Here is a 24,716-nt window from a genome sequence, read left to right as displayed (position 1 = left end):
TCTAATATATACGCTCTAATACTTGGGGCTAATAATCTATTAGAACAACAAGGTGAAAACCTTGACAATTGGCTGGCTATAGTGTCGTGTAGACTCAACAGCCTGCAGAAGCCATGGTATTACATGGTTACAGTTGATTTCCCAGCTTAGAGGAATCCTCTGTAGTCGTGTATGCATGTCAAATTATTCAAGTTACGTTTTGTGTGAATTATTGCTTAATAAGTTGCCTAGTATTTTATAGCTTGGATTCCTGTGGCTCTTCAGGAAACGTGCTAAATATGCCTGTAGTCTGCTGAAATTGGGTAATTCTGATCTTTTTCCCACTAGGCTTCAGGAAAGCAAACGGGATTAGATAAGTTGTATTATCAAAACCTTTCTGGACCCAAAAAGAGAATTGCACACATTGCCAAGTTCAATGTGAGTTCCTTAGCTCCTGTCTTACGGGGCACGTTATTTTATAAAATGCATGCCTTGCCATTTTGAGCCTTAAGTGTATTCCAATACTTAGTGTCTTGTTAGCCACCTGGGGGCACAAGTGTACACTCATTAACTTGATCTCTGTTTGTAAGCGTTTTCCACATTATTCACTTTTTCCCCCATTATCTAACATTTTCATGAAAAGCAGGGATGTTGTTACCACATAGACTTCTAACCAAAATGACTATGGTTGATCTTCAGTATTTCCAGATTCTGCATTTGCAAATTCTTCTCTTCACTGAAGTTAATTTGTAACCTTAAAATCATGACTCGTGTTTTGGGGGACCTTTGTAGGCCTGTGTCATGGCAAAAAAATTACCTCCCACACACATTCTCAGCTAAGGCTGAACAAGGCAATACTGCCTTCTTGTTTTAGTTCTCATGCTGTTAACATATGTCCTTTTCTCAATCTATTTAGTGCCGCGTTCTTTGCATGTTTGTGTTGTTTGTTGGTGATTTTGCTATTTAAAATGGCCCCCAAATATAGGGTCATTCAGTGTTCCTAAGAGCAAGAAGTCTGCCTTACAGAGATGTGTTACATAAGCTTTTTATAAGCATAAGTTACAGTGCTATTGACTACGAATTCAATGTTCATGAACCAGCAATATGTACTAACTAAGGTGTCTTTAAACAGAAACACACAGAAAGCAAGGTTAGGTTATTGATTGGTTGGCAAAAGTGTGATCAGAGACTCACCTGAACCTGACTCTGTATATGCCCTAGGAGCAACGGTTCAGTATTCACTAACTGATTGTTTGTGGGACTCTATAGAACAGAAGTGTGGTGAATAAGGGGAATCGACTGTAGATTCTCAAAATCATGTAAATCTCTTGTAACATGGTAAATGCTGGCATGTAAAGAAGTTAAAAGGCACTGGTGTGAGTAGTACTCCTTTAACACTTCTGTGTTAAAAAGTGCCATTTAACAAGCTTTATTTCTCTGCTCAATTCTCTGTATTATTTGCACTTGGTAGACACTGACAACAGAATGTTCTGCATGACATCAAAAGAGTTTATGCTCCCAAGTCACAAATAAGAACTTGGATTCTAGTTCTTTGTTGACGTTGGATGTCCTTGGGCAAGTTATTTAATTTATCAGAGCTTTATTTCCTTTATCTGTGAAATGGTGATATTTAGTATCCAAGGATCAGATATATAGGTACTTACGAAAATCATTTCTTTCCCCTTCTCTTAGGAAAAAATTTTTGGGAACATTATTTTCCTTTATTGGCAAATGATACAGTGTTTATAGTTTTCATTTTACTTTGCTATGTAACTCCCCCCCCATTCTTCTATTTAAGTATTGGTTGGTTTTATCAGTGATCCCCCCCCCCGCCTTAAAATAAATTCTCACAAATAGTAAGCAACAGGACAAAGGAAGATAGTTTTAACATTTTAAAAGTATATTGCCATAGTGCCTTCCAGAAGGATTGTGACAGTGTACATTCCTATGTGGTGTCTCAGAGTTCCCTTCCCACAAACCTTGACCAAAAATGGGTATTAAATATTTTTAAAAACCTTGTCAATCTGGGTGAAATTTTATTTCCTTGTTTTGTAGGACATTTCCTACAAATGTAGGACATTTTATAGGACATTTGTTACTAATCAAGCTACACATTCTGGTGTTCCATTCTCTTCTTTTTTTATTATTTTTTTTTAATGCTTATTTTTGAGAAAGAGACAGCATGAGCGGGGGAGGGGCAGAGAGAGAGGGAGACACAGAATCTGAAGCAGGCTCCAGGCTCTGAGCTGTCAGTGCAGAGCAGGATGCAGGGCTCGAACTTAAGAACTGTGAGATCATGACCTGAGCCAAAGTCAGACACTTAACTGACTGAGCCACCCAGGCACGCCTTCATTCTCTTATTGTAATGAATGTTGCTGTAGAGAAGTCTGATGCTAGCCTGCTGTTTCTCCCTTTATGAGTCACCTGATACTTAAGCCTGGTTACCTAAAGAATTCTTTCCTTAACTTCTAATTCTAGTCACTTTGGTCAGATATGTCTTGTTAGCAGTTTGATTAACACTTTTACCTTCATACAAAGTGAAGTGTCATTTTCATATGAGAATTAATGTCTCTCAGTTCACAAAAGTTTTACTAAATTAAATGCTTCAAAGGTTCAGTTTTATCTCTGCATATTTCTGGGGATACTCCACTTATGTGTGTGTGTTGAATCACATGGGGTATTATAAATGTAGTCCATTCCACAAGCCTTTGTGCAAAAAGAGATAGTGAAATGATCAGTCTTTTTAAAACTTCTTAAAATCATTCTTCCGTTTTGTGTTGATGCTGTATAGGTTCCAACCAGTAAAGACATCCTTAGCCCATTCAGGGAGCCAGTGGCACCACTGATGAGTCGCCCTGGCATCCTTCGTGCCCAGCAACAGGCCGCACAGATCACGGCTGACATAAAGAGTGGGCAGGCTTTTGTTGCTGCCACTTCAGAACAAAAGAAAACTACATTTGCGTGTCCAGTCTCTCAGACCCAAAGGAGAGTCTCAGGAGGTATGAGGAAATCACTTAGTCAAGAAATGGGATTTTACCTTATTTTAAAAAGCATTTCCTATGAAATCCATATATTACCAATTATAGCTGAGTCACTCACGTGGAACTTTATGTGAAAAATATGATTAGCATGATATTTATATAATGTATGCTGTTTGTCCCTAAATGCTAAGCTATAGATGGTAATACCTTATAAGCATTTCTACATAAAGTGAATTGCTTTATAAATTATCTAAATTTGTTCTTATAGATGATACTGGGGTTAGCTATTGGGAATTTTTTGTGTTTACATTTTGTTTCAAGAAAAAAATAGAGTCTGTAAAGGAAGTATTATGAAACCTTGAATTGATAATTAAACTCTAATCATCTGAGGCTAATGTCATTAACTCTTACCTTTTTTTTCCTTTCTTTCTTTTTCTTTTCTTTTTTTTTTTTTTTTGTCATTGAAACATCTCAGAAAATTCACTTACATCAAACAAACTTCATCAGGATGTATTTCTATCAAGGGAAAAGCCAAATGCAAAACCAAGCAGATCACACATTCCTGTGAAAAGTGTTGCTGCTTTTCCTGTAAAGGTATTATAAACTAGGTCTGAAGGCCAGAATTTTAGTGCTAATAATCAACTTACCTGTCTACATATAGAGGTCCTGGGAGATTGAATATATATATATAATTATATTTTATATAAAAATATTTTTATATAAAAATATATTTTATATTAACAAAATATATTTATTTTTTTTTCCTGGAGATCCCTCCTTCAGATACATGGCAGACACCAGAGAGAAATTTCAGCTTTTTCTAGTTACTGTCAGATAGTTATTGTCATTTTATGATGGGATTTGTGTCTGTGTGTCCACATTGAGCTATGTTGTTTATCCTGTTCCTGGAAATATTAGGCATATTTTAGACGTAAAACTTCAGTGGCTCTGATTAAGACTCCTCAACTTTTTTTTCAAAGGAAAGTTTCACGTTGGAATATACCTTTCAAGAGACATCCAGTGAGGGGTGTATATGTGTGTGTATGTGAAAGAGAGAGAGAGAGAGAGAGAGGCAGGTGGACCTTTCATAAATTATGCCATCAGTGATGGCAGTCCCTCCTTAGTAATTTTTCTCCTATTTGTGGCAATTACTTTTTTTTTCTGTTTACTAAGTATTCTTCAGCAGAAAACTACCTGTCACTTTTAAGGATTTCTCCCTCCTAAAACATCTTTGTGCTTCAAGGGAACAACTACAGGAAAGTGTAACTTTTTTTTACCCCCTCCCCCCCAAAAGTGAGACAGATTCACTGATTGTACAGTTCTCAAAGTATCAATAAGTTCTTCTAAAGGAATGCTAACATTATTTATAGCTGGGATATTACTGACAATATTGAGTATGTATAAATCTTTGATAACTTTTATTTAATCTGAGCATTTTTCTTTGTGAAATGGTAACTGACATTGGGACATAAATTCTTCTTAAGAATGGTACGTGACAAACTTTCCTATTTGCTGAGAAGAGCACACCAGAGCTCTAAGATTCTGGCTGTGGAGAGTAGAGAGATGATTTGAGTAATCGGGTCAGCTAGAATGCGGTACTCACAGGTAGCTTCACTGGTTCCGCATCCGCATGGCTCCCTTTTGTGAGTGTAGGTAACGTTATGCCTTATATTTATTATATTTTTTAAATGTTTCTTTTTGAGAGAGAGAGAGAGCACATGTGTGCAAGCAGGAGAGGGACAGAGAGTGAGGGGGTGAGAGAATCCCAAGCAGGCTCCTCACTGTGCAGATCCCGATGCAGGACTTGATCTCAGGAACCATGAGACTGAGTCAACCAGGCGCCTTCCTATTTACTTTATTTTTAATGAATTTGTAACTTTAAATTAGTTTTGAATTTAATTGATATAGAACTTACCTGAGATAGTTGTACTTGTTTCCTACACATAGTAGGAATTTTAAACAGAGACATGTGTTTTTCTTTTCGCTAATCAACAACTCTGTTTAACAAGATGCCGAAATACAAAGTGGCTCATCGGAAGCGGGCTTTAGTCACATCAGAATCCTCTGTCAAAGTCCCTGAGGAAGTAAGACAACGCTATGTCAACCTCTTCGTTGAGAAGTATTTGACAGTTTATAAAACAGAGGATGAGGCTGTTAACAAGGTCAGTATATCTGAAGACACACACTTCAAAAATATTATATTGAAAAAAAAAAAAACCTCAAGAAACAACTTTATTCTTTTTCTCTTCCCCTTTTTCAAAACCAGGCTGTGGGACTGGTTCCTGGAGGATCTTTTTGCTATCCTTAAGTTGTAAAGAGTACCCTGGTTACTCTAGTGACAAAAACTGTCTTAGTCCTATAATTTTCTTTTTTTTTTAATTTTAATTTTTTATTTCTGGGGGGGGCTCAAGTGAGTGAGGGGCAGAAAGACAGCAAGAGAGAGAGAATCCCACAAGGGGCAGAGAGAGAGGGTGAGAGAGAGAAGCAGGGTTCCCCTGAAGTGGACCTTGAACTCATGAACCCTGAGATCCTGACCTGAGCCTAAGTTGGTGCTTAACCGACTGAGCCACTCAGGCGCCCACTTGTCAAGGCCAATAGTATATTAATCTGAGCAGTGTCTCCCCTCCTTTATATGAAGCATATACTGTCAAGTGAGCCATAGTCCCCACTACTCCCTATTACATACCACTATTTATGCTCATTTATGGGCCAGATCTGGTCTCTTGGAGGCACTTGTCTTTGCAAATCTACTCAAAGCCTTTTTTTTCCCAAAATGAAACCTTACAAATGAGGAGCAATAACCATAGCTCCTGTCCCCATGCATATCTTCAAAAGCCTTTGTGGACTCTGGGAGTAATAAGGAGTCAGAGAACTATGGCTCATACACACAATAAGTGCAATCTAAAGGGGAAAGACACTACTCAGCTCCATCTGATAATTGCAGTTTGGCAATTCAAGGTCAATATTTACAGATTTCTAGTCCTCGAAGACTTCTTATGTTAAAGTATTTTAATATTTTAAATATTAAAATTTTTAATATTTTAAATACTGTTAGACAAACACACATCTGAACACTAGATTTGGGCTTGGTTGAGGCTAATTCCCACTTCTCTGGGAGGTTATGAAAAGGACCATGAGTGAAAGCAACGAGAGGCAAATCTTACCCCAATTGTGAGGAAGATCTTTATAACTGACACCTCTGCCCATAAAATTGCTGTTTCTTAGAGAGTAGTGAGCTGCCAGTTGCTAGAAACATTGGGGATATAAGTGAAGTTGTCATCATAACAGATTCTTGTATTAAGAGTGAGGAAGGACTCAGAAGATTCTCTTTATTAACAGTTTCATTGAGATATACTTCACATACCCTATTAATTCACCCATTTTATGTGTACACTGGAGTGACTTTGAGTATATATACTCAAATCAACCACTTGTGCAATCACTACAATTAATCTTAACACAATTCCATCACCCCAAAGAGATCGTCTGTTACCGTTCATCTGTCACTCCCCTAGCCTTCCATATCTCCTAGCCTTGGGCAGCCACTCACTTACCTTCTCTGTAATTTGCTCTTCTGGACATTTCTAGAATAAGGAATCTGATAATAAGGGATTTTGTTGTGACCAGCTTAATGTTTTCACTTAGAATACTGTTTTCAAGGGTCATCCATACTGTGGTATGCATCATTACTTAATTTCCTCTTGCCAAATGAGACTGGTTTATGGATATACACATCTGTTCATCAGTTGATGGACATTCGGGCTATTTCCATTTATTGGTTATTAATGAACATTTGTACATAAATGGACATTGTAAGATTTTGTGTCAACAGATGATGATGTTTCTCTTGAGCATATAATTGGGTTGAATGACAATTCTATATTTAACTTTTTGAGGAAATATTAAACCGTTTTCCAGAGTAGCTACACTGTTGTATATGCCCATCAGTGATGTGAACAGTTCTAGTTTCTTCACATCCACGCTAGTGCTTGTTACCTGTATTTTGTGGAGCCAACTTATTGGGCATGAAATGGTATCTGATTGTGATTTTGATTTCCCTAATGCCTAATGATGTTGAACATATTTTTCTGTGCTTTTTGGCCATTTATATGTCTTCTTGGATATGTCTGTACACATATGTTCAGTTCCTTTTCATATATTTTTAGTTGTCTTTTTATCAAGTTTTGAGAGTTCTATATATATTTTGGATACAAGTGTCTTAGTAGATACAGTATTTACAAATATTTTTTCTTTGAGTTGTATTCTTACTGTCTTGACTGGATCATTTGCATTACAAAAAGTTCTTCATTTTGATATATTCCATTTCATCTGTTTTTCTTTGTCACGTGTGATTTTGGTATCCTATCTAAGAAACAAAGATAACAAAGATTTATTACTACTTTATTTTTTCTCAGAATTTTACAATTTTAGTTACTACATTTAGGCATAGGATTCACTTTTTTAAATGATTTTTACATAAAGTATGAGGCAGGGGTCCAAACATTCATTGTTTGGAATGTGGATATCCAATTGTCACAGCACATTTGTTGAAAAGATTATTTTTTTGCCATTTAATTGTCTTGTCACCTTTGTCAAAAATCAGTTGATCATAAATACTAGATATAAATGAACATAAATTCTGGATTCATTTTATTACATTGATCTCTATTTCTATCCTATACCAGTATTACACAATCTTAATTACTATTGCTTTGTAGTAAGTATTGAAGTTGGAAACATGACTCCTCCATATTTGTTAAAATTTTTAAACTGTTTTGGGTCCCTGGCATTTCCATATAACTTTTAGGTTCAGCTTGTATTTCCTACAGAAATACTGGATTATAATTTAGATAGCAGTTGCTTTGAATCTCTAGATCAATTTGTGGAGGATTGTCATTTAACAATATTAAGTCTTGTGAACCATGAACATGGAATGTCTTGTGGTTTTTTTTTTTTTATCTTTTAATTCCTTTCAACAGTGTTTTGTAATTTTCAGAGTATAAGTCTTTAACTTTTTTGTTAAATTTATTCCTAGATACTGTATTAACACTATTATAAATGGAATTATTTTTGTAATTTTATTTTCAGATTGTTCATAGCCAGTGTACAAAAATACAATTAATACTTTTTATCTTGTGTCTTGAACCCTTATATGCCTATTCTTTTTTTTTTTTTAAGTTTATTTATTTGAGACAGAGAGAGAGAGAGAAAGAGAGCATGCACAAGTGGGAAAGGGACAGAGTGGGAGAGAAAGAGAGAGAGAGAGAGAGAGAGAGAGAGAGAGAGAGAGAGAGAGAGAGAATCAATCCCAAACAGGCTACACACAGCGCAGAGCCCAATGAGGGGCTTGAACTCAAAAACCTTGATCATGACTTGAGCCAAAGTGAAGAGCCAGACACTTAACTGACTGAGCCACCCAGCCACGCCCCTATTTATTAACTCTAATAGTTTTCAGTGAATTCCTTGGGATTTTCTTCAAAGAAGATGATATCAACTGCAGATAGACACAGTCTTACTCTTTCCTTTCCAATCTGTATATATTTTATTTCATTTTCTTGCTTGATTTCTGTAGCATAAATTTCCAGTAGAACATTGTGTGGAGGTGGTAAGAGGGGGCATCCTTGTCTTGTTCCTTTTCCTAAGAGGAAAGCTTTCAGTCTTTCTCTGTTAAGTACAGTGGTTACTGTAGGTGGTTTTTTAGTTGTTGTTGTTTTTTTTACATGTCCTTTATCATTTGAGGAAGTTCCCTTCTATTCCTAGTTTAAGTGTCTTATCATCTTGACTTTTTTTAAATACTTTTTTCTTATCTCTTGATGTCATATAGTTTTTGTCTATATTCAATTAATGTAGTATATTACATTGTTGTAGGTTTGTTTTTTTATTAATCTTAAACTCATGCATTTCTTGGATAAACACCCTTGGTCACGGTGTATAGTCTTTTTATGTTGCTGGACTCAGTGTGCTAGAATTTTTGTGTCAATGTTAATTAGGTCTACAGACACGAGTCTGTAATTTTTTTTTAAATATTACTTTTCTCAGCATGAAGCCCAACATGGGGCTCCATCCCACAACCCTGGAATTATGACCTGAGCTGAAACCAAGACTTGGATGCTCAAGCAACTGAGCCACCCGGGTACCCCATTACTGTTATATTTATTGTGATAAAATATGCATGACATAAAATTTCTCATTTTAACCATTTTGGGTGCACAATTCAGTGTTACTAAGTACCTTCACAATGTTGTTTAACCATCACTACTATCCATTTCCAGAGCTTTTTCTTCATCCCAAATAGAAACTCTGTACCTATTAAGATAATGAATAACTTTTCATTCTTCTCTCCCCCCCTCAGCCCCAGGTAACCTCTATTTTAATTTCTGTCTCTGTGAATTTGCTTACTACAGGTACCTCATCTAAGTTGAGTCATGCAATATTTGTCCTTTTGTTTCTGGCTTCATTGACTTAGTGTAATGTTTCCATAGTTTATTCATGTTGTAGCACATATCAGAATTTCATTCTTTTTGGCAGCTGAATAATACTTTATTACTTGTGGTACCACATTTTCTTTATTCTAGTGATGGACATTGTAGCTTTCTTTGCTTGTAGTAACTTATTTATTTATTTTTTTTTTTTGGAGTCTCAGGGTTATATTGACCTAATAGAATGAGATGTAAAATGTTCCCTTTTTTAATTTTTGGAAGATCTTATGAATGGTTACTATTCCTTTTTTTTTTTTTTTTTTAATCTTGTTTAAATGTTTAGGGGAATTCATCAATGAGGTCTGGGCTTGTGGATATTTTTTTAATTGCCAGTTCATCTCATAGGTCTACTCTTGAGTCAATTTCATGAAGTTTTATCTTTCTAAAATTTCACATGTCATCTAAATTTTATAATACATTGGTATATATTTGTTCATAGTATTTCTTTATCATTCTTTTTATTTCTGTGAATTGTGTGGTGATGCCTTCTCTTCCATTACTGATTTTAGTAATTTGAGTCTTATTTCTTTTTTCTTAGCCTAGCCAAAGTTTTGTCAATGTTGTCGACCTTTTCAAAGAACCAACTTTTGCTTTTTTAGTTATCTCCATTTTAGAAAATTCTTCATTTCATTTATTTCTACTCATTATCATTTCTTTCCTGCTTTCTTTGGGTTTGGCTTACTATTAAAATTAGTTTCTTAAGATGGAAGGCAAAGTTTTTAATTTCCATTTTATTTTTAGTAAAGCTATTTACAATAGGAATTATTCTCTAATCAAAAGGCTTGGTATGTTGTGTTTCCACTTAAATGCATCTCAATTTGTAAACCTCGTTTGTGATTTCTTCTTTGCCCCACTGTGTAATTTCCATACATTTGTGAATTTCCCAAATTTCCTGTTGTTGACTTATAATCTAATACCATTGTGATCAGAGAACATACTTTCTGTGATTTAAATCCTTTTAAATTTATTGAGCATTATTTTATGGCCTAACACATGATCTGTTCAGGAAAATGTTCTCTATCTGCTTGAGAGACATTATATATTCTGCTATTGTTGCACAGAGTGTTCTATAGATGTCTTCTAGGTATAGTTGATTCATAGTGTTGTTGAAATATTTTATTTTCTTCACCATTTGACTTGTTTCCATTATTGAAGTATGGTATAGAGGTCTCCATTCTTTTTTTTTTTTTTTTTTTTTTGACACTGGCTGAAAGAGAACTTTTTATTGCTTTATGTACAGAAAATTCAGCATCCATTTAGCCCAGTTGGGTGGCCATTTCTTTAACCTTTGCCTTTTCCAACTTGGCAATGCAAGCCAGACTTTGGACCCAGGACATTGCCTCCCCAGTGGGGGTGGATTTCATCATATCTGTCTTTTCAATTGGTCCTGATGGCTTCCACCTGCTTAGCCAGACCTCCTTTGTCTTCTGACTTAACCTGTGTGAAGGTGACAGTGGTATAAGTCTTCCTGTGAACCAGACAACCCAGCCTGGCCTTCCCCTTGATAATGCACTAGGGAACCCCCATCTTAGGACACATGTCAGGCAGGAAGACAACCAGCTCAATGGGATCCACATCATGTGCAATCACTACCAGCTGAGCCTTCTTTGTCTCCACTAAGGTGGTAACAGTATTAACCCCAGCTCACAGGATGGGCAGCCTCTTAGTGGGGACATCCCCTTTGCCAGCAGCTTTCTTCTCAGCCTGGGCCAACAATCTCTGCTTCTTCTCTTGCTTTATCTCTAGTCTGTATTTGTGGGCCAGTTTAAGCAGTTGAGTAGCTGTTTGGTGGTCCAAGCCCTGGGTGAACTGGCTAATTACAGGTGGCACTTTTAAACGTTCATAGAGAATAACCCTTTGCTGCTGCAGCTAGATGTAGCAAGGCCATTTGACAAAGTGGGTGAGTCCCTTTTAGGCTGAATGTCCCGTCGGATGCCAAAATTCTTGGGCCTTTTCTCAAATGGGATTGACTAAATTCTTGGCCTCCTGCTTCTTCACAACAGCAGGCACCAGGCCACCTTCCTCTCCTTGACATTCCTTCCTTTCAGCATCTTGGATGGTTGGAGAAGAGAGAAACTTTAGGTATCCATTCTTAATGTTGAATTGTTGTCACTTGAGTTCTGTCAGCTGCTGCTTTCTGTATTTTGCTGCTCTGTTATTAAATGCATATTTGTTAATAATTGTTATGTCTCCCTGATGGATTGGCTCTTATCATTATGTCTTTGTCTCTAGTAACAACTTTTGTTTTAAAAATTTACTTTGTCTGATACTAGCATAGCCACTTCACATATATTTTACTATTTACAAAGTACATCTTTTTTTCTCCTTTACTTTCAACCTGTTTGGTCTTTGACTCTAAAGTGTCTATCTAGAGGTGTCTGGCTGGCTCAGTTGGTAGAGCATGCAACTCTTGATCTTGGGGTTGTAAGTTTGAGCCCTGTGTGGGGTGCAGATATTACTTAAAGATCTAAAGTGTCTACCTTGTATACAGTGTAGAGTTACATATTTTTCATGATTCTTCCAGTCTCTTCCCTCAGTTGGAGTATTTAATCAATTAACATTTAGTAAGTACTGACCAATAAGAGGATTTACATCATGTGTTTTGCTATTTGTTTTCTATATGTCTTGTGTCTTTTTATTTTCTCTATAATTAGTGCTTTCTTTAGTGTTATATAGATATTTTCTAGGGTATCATTTAAATGCCCATGTCATTTCTTTGGCTATATTTTTTTAGTTACTGTCTTACTTTTTGCCTTTAGGATTACACTTACCATTTTAATTTAAAACAATCTAATTCAGATTAAAACTGCCTTCATTTCAATAGCCTATAAAAATTTTGTTCCAGTATATGTTTCCTACCCCCTTCTTTATACCATTATTATTATATGGATTATAACATTATATAAGCCTATCAACACAATTTTGTAATTACTGCTCTATGCCATTGTTAAAACAGGAGAAAATAATTACATATGAACACATATATTCTTTGATATTTTCCTATAAAGTTATATTTACCAATATTAATTCTCATGTGAATTCAAATAACCATCTAGTGTATCTGTTGTGGACCCCCTAGAGTACTGATAAAAATTTTTACACTTTTCAGCTCCAGAATTCCTAAAAACTTTTTATTTTTAAAATTTCTCTTTATTCATGTTGTCCATGTGGCAAGACCCCATTTTCTTTGCTTCTTTAAACATAGTTTCTTTCATTTTTAAAACATATTTACAAAGTCTTTGTATTTAAAGTCCAAAATGTGGACTTTCTCAGGGACATTTTCTCTTGGCTGGTTTTTATTCTGTATGAGGTACACTTTTTTGTTTCTTTACATAACTCATAATTTTTTTGTTATAAACTGTATGATTAATAACTGGTTTCAGGTACATTTTTGTTTTGTTGCTAGGTTTTGGGTTTTCTTGTTGCTACTTGTTTAGTGACTTTACTGAACTAATTTTGTTGATTCTGTATTCCTTTCAATGTATGGCCACTAAGTTCTCCAGTAGCATTTTTAAGTTCTTGCCTTTAATTTTTATTTTAAGGCCTCCTTCAAAAGGATCACCCTCTGTCAGCATAATCTACTTGTTCGCCAGTGACTGGTTAGAAAATTTCCTTAAATGCCTTGTCTGTATGTCTTCCTCCCTTTGCCAGGGGGAATCTATGTGAGAAGAAGTGCCTTAAAACTTAGGTTGACAGCCAGACTTAGCTTTTACGTCCTTGTTCCAGGGCTTCAAGAACAACCACTAGTGAGTGAGTAGGGCCTTATCTTTTCCCAGGTCTTTCCTGGGCCACCTTTTAAGCTCCAGGAATATGTCAGGACCTTTCAAAGTTTTTTGTGGTCACCTAGGTCTCCAAAATGTTTTTTAGATTCCTGGCCAGGTTTGGGGTGGCTTAGTTGAGCTTCCGACTTCAGCTCAGGTCATGATCTCACAGTTGGTAAGTTCGAGCCCCACATTGCAGGCTCTGTGCTGACAGCTCAGAGCCTGGAGCCTGCTTTGGATTCTGGGTCTCCCCGTCTCTCTGCCCTTCCCCTGCTCTCTCTCTCTGTCAAAAAAATAAACATTAAAAACATTAAAAAATTAAAATTCCTGGCCAGGTTCCTGTTTGCCCAACAAGAAATCATAACCTTAGGTGGCTGTCATCTTGCCACCCAGTTGCTATTGTTTTAATAGCACCCAGGCAATAGGGTCCCCCCTCCCCCACCATGAGCTGAGTTCTGACTCAAATACCCACAACACCTTGAGAATAGATTTTCCAGGGAGCTGCTTATTCAGACAAAATATTGTCTGTGTTCTGGGGATGATGTTTTTAGTGTAGCTGTAAAAGAAGTCCATCCTCTCTGTTGGCTACCAGGCTGCCAACTTTTTATCACTATGGCATTAAGCTGGCAGGTGGGAAGTGGGTAATGGGAAAACCCTCAAGCTAAAATGGTATAGACTCCATTGTCTTACCGAGGTTCAGTAGTTTCTCTTAAGTAATTCTCAGTTTGTTCTGTGGCTTTGGTTAATTTTCAGAGTTTTGAAATGGTTACTTTAGTTGTTTTGCCAGTATTTTAATTATTTTTATGGGAAGGTGAGTTCATGAACGTTCTTGTTCAGCCATTCCGGAAGTCTGTCTCCTCCAGGATTCTATACTGGTTGAAGAATAATGGCAATGCAAAGACAGACAAAAAAAGCAGCCTGTTACAGACACATGTTATCCTTTATTATTTCAATTTGCTTTTCTTCTCTCCTCTCCCCAACCCCCCATGGCTTTCTCTCTGTGAAGTTTAGTGTAGTGAGAAGAATCTTGGCTTTGACGTTTGGTCACTCCTGGATTCATTTACTAGCTCTGCAACAGTAAGATATCTACTTTTTCTTGAGCCTCATACAATTTAGTCATGATGGCACCCATTCTCACTGATTCACAATGAAGACTGAGAAAACATTTAATGACTATTCTACCAAACCTGCACATACTAGGTGCCCGATAAAGCATTAATATAATGTTATCATTATATTACCTTTACTGGTTTCTGTCATTTTGTATCCATTTGTTTTCTTTTACTGACCTTTAGGATTTTCATGAATCCTAGCATAAAAATATTGATTACTGGGGCACCTGGGTGTCTCACTCTTGATTTCAGCTCGGGTCATGACCTCACAGTTCATGAGATTGAGACCTGCATCAGACTCTGAGCTGGCCATGGAGCCTGCTTGGGATTCTGTCTCTCCTCTCTGTCCTCTTTATCCTCTCTCTCCCCCCTTGAACCTTTGTTCCTCAAACGAGAATAATAATAAGCACCTTTGATACATTAGGGGCTTGCTTTGAGAATCAAATGAATATGCACTGTAGGCTTTTTGTCCTCTATACTGTGGTTTTAGTTTGTGAAGAGAAGTATCTAGTTCCTCGATTTGATTCATAGGATAATTTTGTTTCTTTCCTCTCAAAAGCCATAAACAGAAAAATGTAAAATAAGTTGCTTTTTATTTGTGCCATTTTCCCCCATCCCTTGAGTTATATTTTGCCATATTTATTCCATTATATTGTAAATGTTTATTATCCATCATCTTGAGATTTAATATCTTTTATTATTCACTTCATGGTCTAGGCTAAAATAGAAGAAAAGGCCATTTATGAACGCTGTGGCAGTAGAAATATGTATGTGAACATAGCGATAAATACTCTAAAGAAACTGAGAGATCAAGGTAATTTCTTTATAATTAATCGAGTGATAAGACAAAAACTTGTGATCAACACCTGACATTAAACATGTTTTTTTTCATTAGCAGGGTCGTTTTTAGGTATTCAATGAAACATAGTTTAAAAATATTCTCTTGAGTAGAACATGCAAGTGGGATTTTTGGTTGAAAATAACAAATTAGATTTGAAATTAGACATATGAATATAACTCCTTGAGAGCAGTTATCATGGAGATAATTAAATTTGGTTTCTAGTTATAAAAGTAACTCATTCCATGTGAAATAGTATTTCTCAGCTCTTTTTTTTTCATTACTGCCCCCCTAAGATCTTTTTTAGACATTGTGTTTTCTACCACCCCCACCCCCAACCTCCAGTAGTATTAAGTACTTAAGGAATAATATTTTGTTGGGTAAGGCTGAGTTTTGGAAAGCCACATACCATTGTAATATCTATGATTTTTTTTTCTTTATTCCTCAAGAGCCAGTTTTGTTTGCTTGGGGGTAATCCTACCCCCAATTTTGTTTCCTTGGGGGTATTCGAGAATACATAGCATGGATTCAAATAATACAGAAAAACATTAAAAAAAACAAAACAGCCAAAGACAACTTTATTCCAAATTTTTGATACAGACCTTTCCATAATGACTACAGAAATATATGTAATTTTAGTAATTGAGATGAATGCAGTCATTTGATGTATACTCTAACTTTTTTCACTGAATAAAGTATCCTAGAAATCTTTCATCAGTTAATCTAGAATGTGTGTTAACATCCAGATCTGTATCTTACATCTTAATGACTACATGATACTCTGTTGTACAGACCTGTAGTATTGATACTCCATTGTGTAGAGTGTAGAATACAGAAGAAACACATGCACTGAGTATCTAAGTGGCTTACATGTTTTTTTACCTTACGTTCTGTGATTAATGGAGTGTGAACTCAAACATTTCCTCATACTAGAGCCTATGTATCCTTAACACAAATCCCTGTGCACAGAGTAGCTAGCAGAAAAGGTCTGTAGAAAAGGTTTAAAATGGGTAAATATTGCTAACTGCCTCCAGAAAACATTTGCTCTTTACATTCCCCGCTAATATGGTAGGAGTATAAGCTTTTTCCTCACACCTTGGAAAAGTTCCTCATTTATCCCGTTCTGGAGTGTGAAAGTATAGACCAGAAATGAAATTATTTTAGCTTTTTATTATTATTATGAGGTTGAAGACCTTCCTTTTTTCTATCTCAATTTAAGTTGCCTTTTTGCATCTTTCTGTCCCCTTTTATTATCAGCCTATTAATCTGCAACAACCTTTCGCATATCCCCTTTTAATGGGCTTCAAATGTTTTCCTCAGTTTGTCACTCACTGGTACTTCAGCCTTATTTGTGAAGTTTGTAATAATAAAGCTTTTCACTTTTACTTTTTTCTCTTTTTGAATGTTTGTTTTGAGAGAGCACGTGTGCACGTGCATGCAAGCAGGGGAGGAGCAGAGAGAGGAAGACAGAATCCTGGTGCAGGGCTCTATACCATGAACCGCGAGATCATGCCTAAGGCAAATCAAGGGTCAGACGTTTAACCATCTGAGCCACGCAGGTACCCCTAGAAGCTATTTTAGAAGTGCAGTTAGGGGCACCTGCATGGCTCAGTCGGTTAAGCATCTGACTTCGGCTCAGGTCATGATCTCCGATTTGTGGGTTTGAGCCCCACATCATCCTCTGTGCTGACAGCTCAGAACCTGGAACCTGCTTTGGATTCTGTGTTTCCTCTCTCTGCCCTTCCCCTGTTCATGCTTTGTCTCTGTCTCTCTCTGTCAAAAATAAACAAACATTTAAATATATATAATATAAATAAATAAAAGTGTAATTAATGTCTTGCTTTTTGGTTTCTGGGTTTTGTGTCATGCTTAGAAATGCTATTTTAATTTCAAGAATATAAAAACTTGATAATTTCTTTATGGCATTTAAACCATTTTTTTTTAAATGTTAAATTTTATAGTAAAGAGCATGAGCAGGGGAGAGAGGCAGAGGGGGAGAGAGAGAATCTTAAGCATGTTCCACACTCAGTGTGGAGCCTGACACGGGGCTTGATCCCATAACCCTGGGATCATGACCTGAGCCAGAATCAAGAGTCAGATGTTCAACTAAATGAGCCACCCAGGCGCCCCTATGGCATTTTTTTATGTACAGCACTTGAAATAGACTTGAATATCTGTGGTTACAATATACAAGGTCTCAAGAACAGACATTTCTTGAAAGGAGACCTATAGATGGCCAATAGACACATGAAAAGATGTTCAACATCACTCATCTTCAGGGAAATAAAATCAAAACCACAATGAGATAGCACCTCACACCTGACAGAGTGGTTACAATCAACAACACAAGAAACAAGTGTTGGTGAGGATGTGGTGTGTGAACTGGTACAGCCTCTGGACAGCAGTGTGGAGGGTCCTCAAAAACTTAAAAATAGAACTACCATGTGACCCAGTAATCCCACTACTGGGTATTTATTTACCCAAAGAATATGAAAACACTAATTCAGAAGGCTGTATGCACACCTGTGTTTATTGCAGCATTATTTACAACAGCCAAATTATGGAGGCAGCCCAAGTGTCCATCAGTAGATGATGGATAAAGAAGATGTATATAGATAGAGGTGTGTGTATACATATATATATACACATACATATACACACAATGGAATATTACTCAGCCATATAAAAGAATGAAATCTTGCTTGCCATTTGCAACAAAGATGGATCTAGAGTATATAATGCCAAGCACAGTAAGTCAAAGAAAGACACCATATGATCTCACTCATGGCTAAATTAAGAAACAACGAATGAGGGACACCTGGGTGGCTTAGTTGGTTAAGCGTCCAACTTCTGCTTAGGTCATGATCTTGCAGTTCATCTCTGTGCTGACAGCTCAGAGCCTGGAGCCTGCTTCAGATTCTGTGTCTCCCTCTCTCTCTGCCCCTCCCCACTCATGTTCTCTTCTCTTCTCTTCTCTTCTCTTCTCTTCTCTTCTCTTCTCTTCTCTTCTCTTCTCTTTTCTCTCTCTCTCTCTCTCTTTCCCTCTCAAGAATAAACATTAAAAGAAAAATGGAAAAAAAGAAAAAAGGAAAAAAAAGACAAATCAAAAAAACAGACTCTTAACTATAGAGAACAAACTGATGGATACCAGAGGGGAAGAGAGTGGGGGATGGGATAAACTGGCGAGGGGTATTAAGAATACACTTATCGCAATGAGCACTGAGTGATGTATGGAATTGTTGAATCACTATGTTGTACACCTGAAACTGATAAAACACTATGCTAACTACACTGGAAGTGGAACAAAAAACCTAATAAAATAAAAATTGAAATAATAACAAAATAAAATATACAGGGTCTCTTGTTTTAGTATTTTCATGGTATTCTCACTCCCCCCCCCTTCTCTTCATATTAAATACAGCATAAAGATATTGAACATAGAAGTCTAAGTACACATTTGGATATTTGCAATGAAATAGAAATGGTTTGCAAATTGTGAGAGTTATAGTCAGTAATGATGTAAAACTCATTGACTCATATTTAGACATACTCTAACCAATACACAGAATATAGTAGCTTTAGAAAATACGAAGTCCTGATCTACTTAGTTCATAAATTACCATTTTTCCCAACTTAGCATTGGTTATGAAGTAGTTTGGTCTCCCATGTTGGGTGCCTATTTTAAGGTAAAAATAAAGACTTCACTGTGCTGTAGACCTTTCTCATGTTTTATATTTTTTTATAAAGCAGACAAAAATAATTCATTGTCTCAGAAGAAGAGTTCTTGTATGTTTTAGGTGTCCCTGGAAGCAATAACAACGATAAAACAACTGGATTGAAAAAGAATGAAAAGAAAAGTGGTAAGTTTGGTGCAATGTTGACAGACTCTTGTCCTTGTTACCTTAAAGGAGAAGTAAATGAGGTGTGATGCAATTAGTAAACTATTGTGTTGGGGCGCCTGGGTAGCTCAGTCAGTTAAGCGTCCAATTTCAGCTCAGATCATGATCTCACAGTTTGTGAGTTCAAGTCCTGCGTCAGGCTCTGTGCTGACAACTCAGAGCCTGGAGCCTGCTTCAGATTCTGTGTCTCCCTCTCTCTCTGCCCCTCCCCCACTCGTTCTCTCTTTCAGAGAATGGACATGAAAATAAATGAATAAATAAACTATTGTGTTTATGAAGGATCATCTGCAGACTGAATATTTAATAGCCTTTTTAAAAATTAGTATAAATAGATGATAAAATGGGCTCAGGCAGTATTTGAATTCTCAGCCTCCTTTTTGAAGAGTGGTGGGAGGGGATACTTAATACGTATCCAGTCAGTGAGAGTAGTGCTTCTCAAACTTAACATGCATGGAATGACCTGCAAATCTTGTTAAAGTGCAGATTCTGATTCAGGATGTCTGGGAACAGCCTCCAAGTCTGCATTTGTAACAAACTCCCAGGATCAAAAAGCTAACGTGTTACTTGATTTTGTCGTATTTTGAATAAAACCAGATGGTAGCACCTGTCTTGTCCTCTAAGTACTTGTCTGAAACAAAGCAGGTGCTTCTAGAATCTCCTAATATTTTTCACACAGAAGAATTCTTTTTTGTACAAAAGGGTTTGCCAAAGATAGTGTAGCAAATTCTGCCAGAATTTTAAATAACACCTTAGGAGAAATTTTAGGAATCCATTCATGTGAGGGGTTAGGGTTAGTGATGTTGGAAAGAGATCCTTGAACTTGAGCATTTTGCCCTTGTGAGAGTTACCATGTTTCCTACTTGTAAGCTTCTGTACTCTGCTTATCTCAGTGTTTATTAAGAATCAATAAGCATGATTTGGAGTCAGAAGACCTGAGTTTGTGTATTAACTGTGCTGTGTAACCTTGGTCATGTGCCCTCATTTCTCTGAGCCTCATTTTCTTTGTCTGTAAAAATGAGGTCAATAGGTTTTTGCTTCTGGGTTAATATAAAGTTCAAAGTCCTGACGATAGTTTTTGGCATGCTTAATATGCACTGGCTATTCCTGATGGGATTCTTACTTCCCCTTCTCTTAGCCATAGTATAGGACCTCAGATGATGCAGAGAGCAATCAGTATCTACATATCTATAGGTCAAAGGATATGAAGACTTTGGTTTTTTTAGACTACTTCCTTACTTAATGTTAATCAGCATTTGAGCTTTTCATATCTGAAAGGGTTAGTAGACTCTAACCTTACCACTACCTTAAAACATGTTATTTAAATTTTATTGAACCACACTTCTTTTTTTCTTAGCACTCACAGGAATTGTTCTCTACAGACATCTGCAAGACTACCTTCTAACGGAAGAACAGTTACATGAAAATGACTATCCACAACCCAGCCCTGAAAAACCAGGAAGTATTCTTTTAAACCCGGGCATGACCAAAGCTCTTCTAAATGACAGTAAGTGTGTGGGACTGAAAATGATCCTTGCTACATGCTAAGGCTGGAACACTAAAAGGATTATTTCCCTTTCCACTTCATTTCCATTGTCTTAGAAGTTTATTTTCTTAATTTTATTAAATATTAATAATCATTTCAGGTAAGTAAAGTACTAGCATTACCTCCATTCACACAAATGAGGAAATTGAAACTCACAGAGGTCAAATGACTTGTCAAAGGTCACTCTGAAAATAAGTAGGAGAGCCAGGATTTGAACCCAAGGAGTCTGATTCTGGAGTCCCTACTCCTACCAACTATTCATATGCAGTGTCAGTTTTGAATACTTCCTATCCTTTAATTAGAAATTCTTATAAAAAAGGTTTACAATTAGTGTTACTATTTTACATTTTCTCTAAATACTAGGCATAGTTAAAATTCATTCCTTCCACCAAGAAGAAAGAGAGAATATTTAATATCCTAGCTGTCAAACCTTAAGTCCATTGGAGTTGGAAATGGAATTTTAGAAATATTTTTCTGGGTGCCTGGGTGGCTCAGTGAATTAAGCATCTGACTCTTGGTTTCAGCTCAGGTTATAGTTTCATGGTTCATGGGATTGAGCCCTCCATTGGGCTCCTCACTGACAGTGCACACCCTGCTTGGGATTCACTCTCTCCCTCTCTCTCTCTTCCTCCCCTGCTCTTGCTCTCTCAAAATAAATAAACATTTAAAAATATTTTTTTCAATGACTAGAAAATATTTATCTTTTGTATCTTTAGAATTTTTCTCATTATTGTCTTTGCCATTTGAGTTACCTTTTTTTTTTTTTTTTCCAACCCTTGACCCAGTTAAGAACAGAGGCTTTGAAGAAGGAAGGGAAACCTGCATTTGGTTGTTGGTTTTCCCAAATCTGGATCATACAGCTACCCCCTCAGGTCGTTGTGAGAATCAGTTACAGGAATGCATGCGAAGTTCTGGGCACAGTACCTGCCTCAGAGGCTCATAATAGACATGCAAATAAGAGTTGCCATCATCATCAGAACCAATTTGAGGATTATCACTGAAAACCAATGTTCACAAATGGGTCTAGTGAAAAGCCCAGATCTACTCTCAATGACTTAATAAGCATGCAGGCCCCTCTATGTTTAAAGGGGATAATAAGGAAGACGTATGTCCTATTTCAGGAGTTACTATGTACTAAAAGTAGATAATTAATCAAGTTGGCTACAGTCAAATTATGGCTCTAAAACCACAATTATCTGGCATTAGGCTGAATCTGGAGGCAGACAGGATGCCTGTTGGAAGACGGGCACCCCTGGTGCCGGGAGCCGGTCACCTACAAGTATTGCTTTGGGTAATCCTGCTAAGTTCCCTGTTACCTCACGGTCAACCCTGGGCATGTAATCCATGCGTGATCAAGAATGCAAAGGCAGGGGGCGCCTGGGTGGCGCAGTCGGTTAAGCGTCCGACTTCAGCCAGGTCATGATCTCGCGGTCCGTGAGTTCGAGCCCCGCGTCAGGCTCTGGGCTGATGGCTCAGAGCCTGGAGCCTGTTTCCAATTCTGTGTCTCCCTTTCTCTCTGCCCCTCCCCTGTTCATGCTCTGTCTCTCTCTGTCCCAAAAATAAATAAACGTTGGAAAAAAAAAATTAAAAAAAAAAAAAAAGAATGCAAAGGCAGTTAATTCCCTGCATTTCGGTTCATTTGTCTTTTCTCCCCAAGTATTCATGAATAATTTCATATTTTGTTTCAGCTTCTAGGAAGATCTGTTGTCGTTGTGGGAAAATATATGGTGTGACTGCCGCAGGCAAACACAGTAGGGTAGAAGAATGCTACTACCACTTTGGCCGAGTGCTGACTCAGAAAGGCAAGTATTTGGTAGTTCTGCTTCATTTATTTGACAAGCCAGTGCCAGAGCTGTTCAGAGAAAAGTGCGATAAAGTATTCAGTTCACTGTATTTGTCAGGTGCAGTCCAGTCGAGAGAAACTGTACCGAATCTGAAGTTTGAATTACAAGCACCTACTTCTGACCACCACTCGCTACCCTTGTGGCCCACTGGTGCGGGGAGTCCCAGGCTGTGAGGGGGGTGCGGGAAGACCTCACAGCAGTCAACTGCCTCCTGATGTCACCTGCTTGGCACCTGCCAGCATTAGAATCATTTCTTTGTTAATAGCTTCCATTCCTTGCCGCCCTCACCCCTGCCCCTGCCCTGAATGAAGATAAACTGTTGATTCCTTTCCCCACCGGCCCCCATCTTGCCTGCAACACCATAAATTTGCTACAATCCACTCAGCTGGGTTTTTTTCCTATTCAAACAAAAAACCTGGGTGCTGTCATTCATCTTCGCACCTTTTCGTCTTAGCAGTGTGTATGTCTTAGGTATTATCCCTCAGTAATGTAGTCTGAGCCTGTCCCTTCTCTACCTCTACTGCCACTGTCTGGGTCCAAGTCACCCCTATCTTGGTCCCCAATTGCTGCAGTGTCCTGCCCAGTCTCGCTGCTTCTACTGTACCCTTTTCTCTCTCTACCCATGCCCCCCCAGTCTATTTTTCACCCCAGAAACTCGAGAGTAATTTTTTACATCACATATCTGGTCCTGTCTCTGCCCTGCTTTGATTAAAACCCTTTGGTTACCTTGCTGACCCTGCCTGACTTAGTCTCTGCCCCCATTTTCTCCCCTGTCCATTGTTACTTTCACATCACACTGACCCCCTGTCCAGAGCCTTCTTACCCATTATTCTCTCTGCTTTTGCCATGGCTGTTTCCTTTTTATCCTTTGTGTCTCTGCTTCAGTAGTACCTCCACAAGGTCCTTTCTCAACCCCACCGTCTGAAATAGGTCTGCCTTCTTTTATCCTGCCTCTTCCTTTCATAGCACTTAATTACATTTTGTAATGATCTGCTAGTTTATCTGCCATCTCCAAAAGACTGTGAGCTTTTGGAAGGACCACCATCCATTCTTTTTTTTTTTCTCCCTATGTTCTCCCCAACACTTAGCATAGTACCTAATACATATAGACTGTCAATAAACATTTGGAGAGATGGGTGGACAGATGAACTATTGATGTAGAGATGGATATGAATGTGAATGATATTGTAATAAAGAGTATGAAGAAGATAAGGCCGGGAGAAAATAGAAGAGAACAGTGGGTGTGATTGAATGACTGAATAAATACATGGAGAAATAATACATCAGGTAACTTTGGCCTGAGTGTTGAGAGCATGGAGGGCTTAGTTTTGGAAGGTGGAGGGACTATGAATTCCAGAAGGAGTAGAACAAAGAAGGGAAGGTACTGAAGAGGAGTAAGTGTAGCAGACAGACCAGCGGGGCTAACCAGACCATACAGCATAATGAACAGAACAAGGACATCGGAACTGGCAGACCTGAGATTTGGGGCTCTTTTGACATCAACTTTCCCTGAGACCTTGGGCAAGTCACTTAAGCTCTCTGAGCATTTGTTTCCACCTTCATAGAATGAGCTTTATGTGGCGATTGAGTGAGCTGACATGTCAAAATCCTGGCTTATAACAGATGCTCTGTTAATACTGGTTCTCTGCTTTCTTTACTTATCACAGGAGAAGGTAAGAGAAAGCTGTGGGATGTCAAGATTGGATGAGTAATGTAAGACTGATTAAGCATGAGCCTTCAGCACCAGCCTGAGAAAATTGCATTTGATCAGTAATAAACAAGGGAACGACTTGAGGAAAGTGATATAATGAATATGTGTGCTTTAAGGAGATCATTCTAGCCCATTTTATAGGAAAACTGATGCAGAAACCACTGTAGACAGAAGGAAGTAATAGGAACAGTTGGGAGAACGTTACCTTGGGCCAGAGTGAAGAAGGGCTAAGGTGGATACGGGAACAGATGAGCTGGATTATGGGATTGGGGTAAGAGATAGGAAGATTTGGGATTATAGCTGTGAAAATGTACATAGTACTTGGGCAAAGATACAGAAGAAGAGGGCATCAGGATTTGGTAGGTCCAGCCAAGGCTGGAGGTGACATCTGCGTCATGGTCTCAGTCTACATAACTGGGTGATGTTTCTTGGATCAGATCAACAACTCAGACATAGGAAGGGAGAATGTGGTACTTTGAGCCCCTCAGCCAGAGTAAAAAGGTCAGGGGGTGGGGAAGAAAAGGTCAGGGAGTGGGGAAGATGTTGAAAACATACTTGAGGTTAAGTCC

The 24,716-nt window shown here is 37.7% G+C and overlaps 1 protein-coding gene and 1 pseudogene across 1 annotated transcript in view; one reads left to right on the top strand and one right to left on the bottom strand.

Annotated features, from left to right (window-relative positions):
* LOC123593748 (putative exonuclease GOR) overlaps positions 1 to 24,716 on the top strand; it is a 41,725-nt gene that overhangs the window by 5,124 nt on the left and 11,885 nt on the right. The window contains exons 2-9 of the mRNA XM_045470149.1: positions 328 to 417; positions 2,771 to 2,978; positions 3,436 to 3,554; positions 4,970 to 5,122; positions 15,030 to 15,126; positions 18,948 to 19,010; positions 20,404 to 20,553; positions 22,281 to 22,394. Coding sequence (XP_045326105.1) covers positions 328 to 417; positions 2,771 to 2,978; positions 3,436 to 3,554; positions 4,970 to 5,122; positions 15,030 to 15,126; positions 18,948 to 19,010; positions 20,404 to 20,553; positions 22,281 to 22,394 — 994 coding nt within the window. The remainder of the gene's footprint in view (positions 1 to 327; positions 418 to 2,770; positions 2,979 to 3,435; positions 3,555 to 4,969; positions 5,123 to 15,029; positions 15,127 to 18,947; positions 19,011 to 20,403; positions 20,554 to 22,280; positions 22,395 to 24,716) is intronic.
* On the bottom strand, positions 10,162 to 11,542 carry LOC123593552 (annotated as a pseudogene).

Source organism: Leopardus geoffroyi, chromosome D4 (genome assembly GCF_018350155.1).
Source record: "Leopardus geoffroyi isolate Oge1 chromosome D4, O.geoffroyi_Oge1_pat1.0, whole genome shotgun sequence".
NCBI classification, from domain to species: Eukaryota; Metazoa; Chordata; class Mammalia; order Carnivora; family Felidae; genus Leopardus; species Leopardus geoffroyi.
The sequence above is the reverse complement of the archived record's forward strand: the minus strand, read 5'-3'. Positions and strand labels throughout refer to the sequence as shown.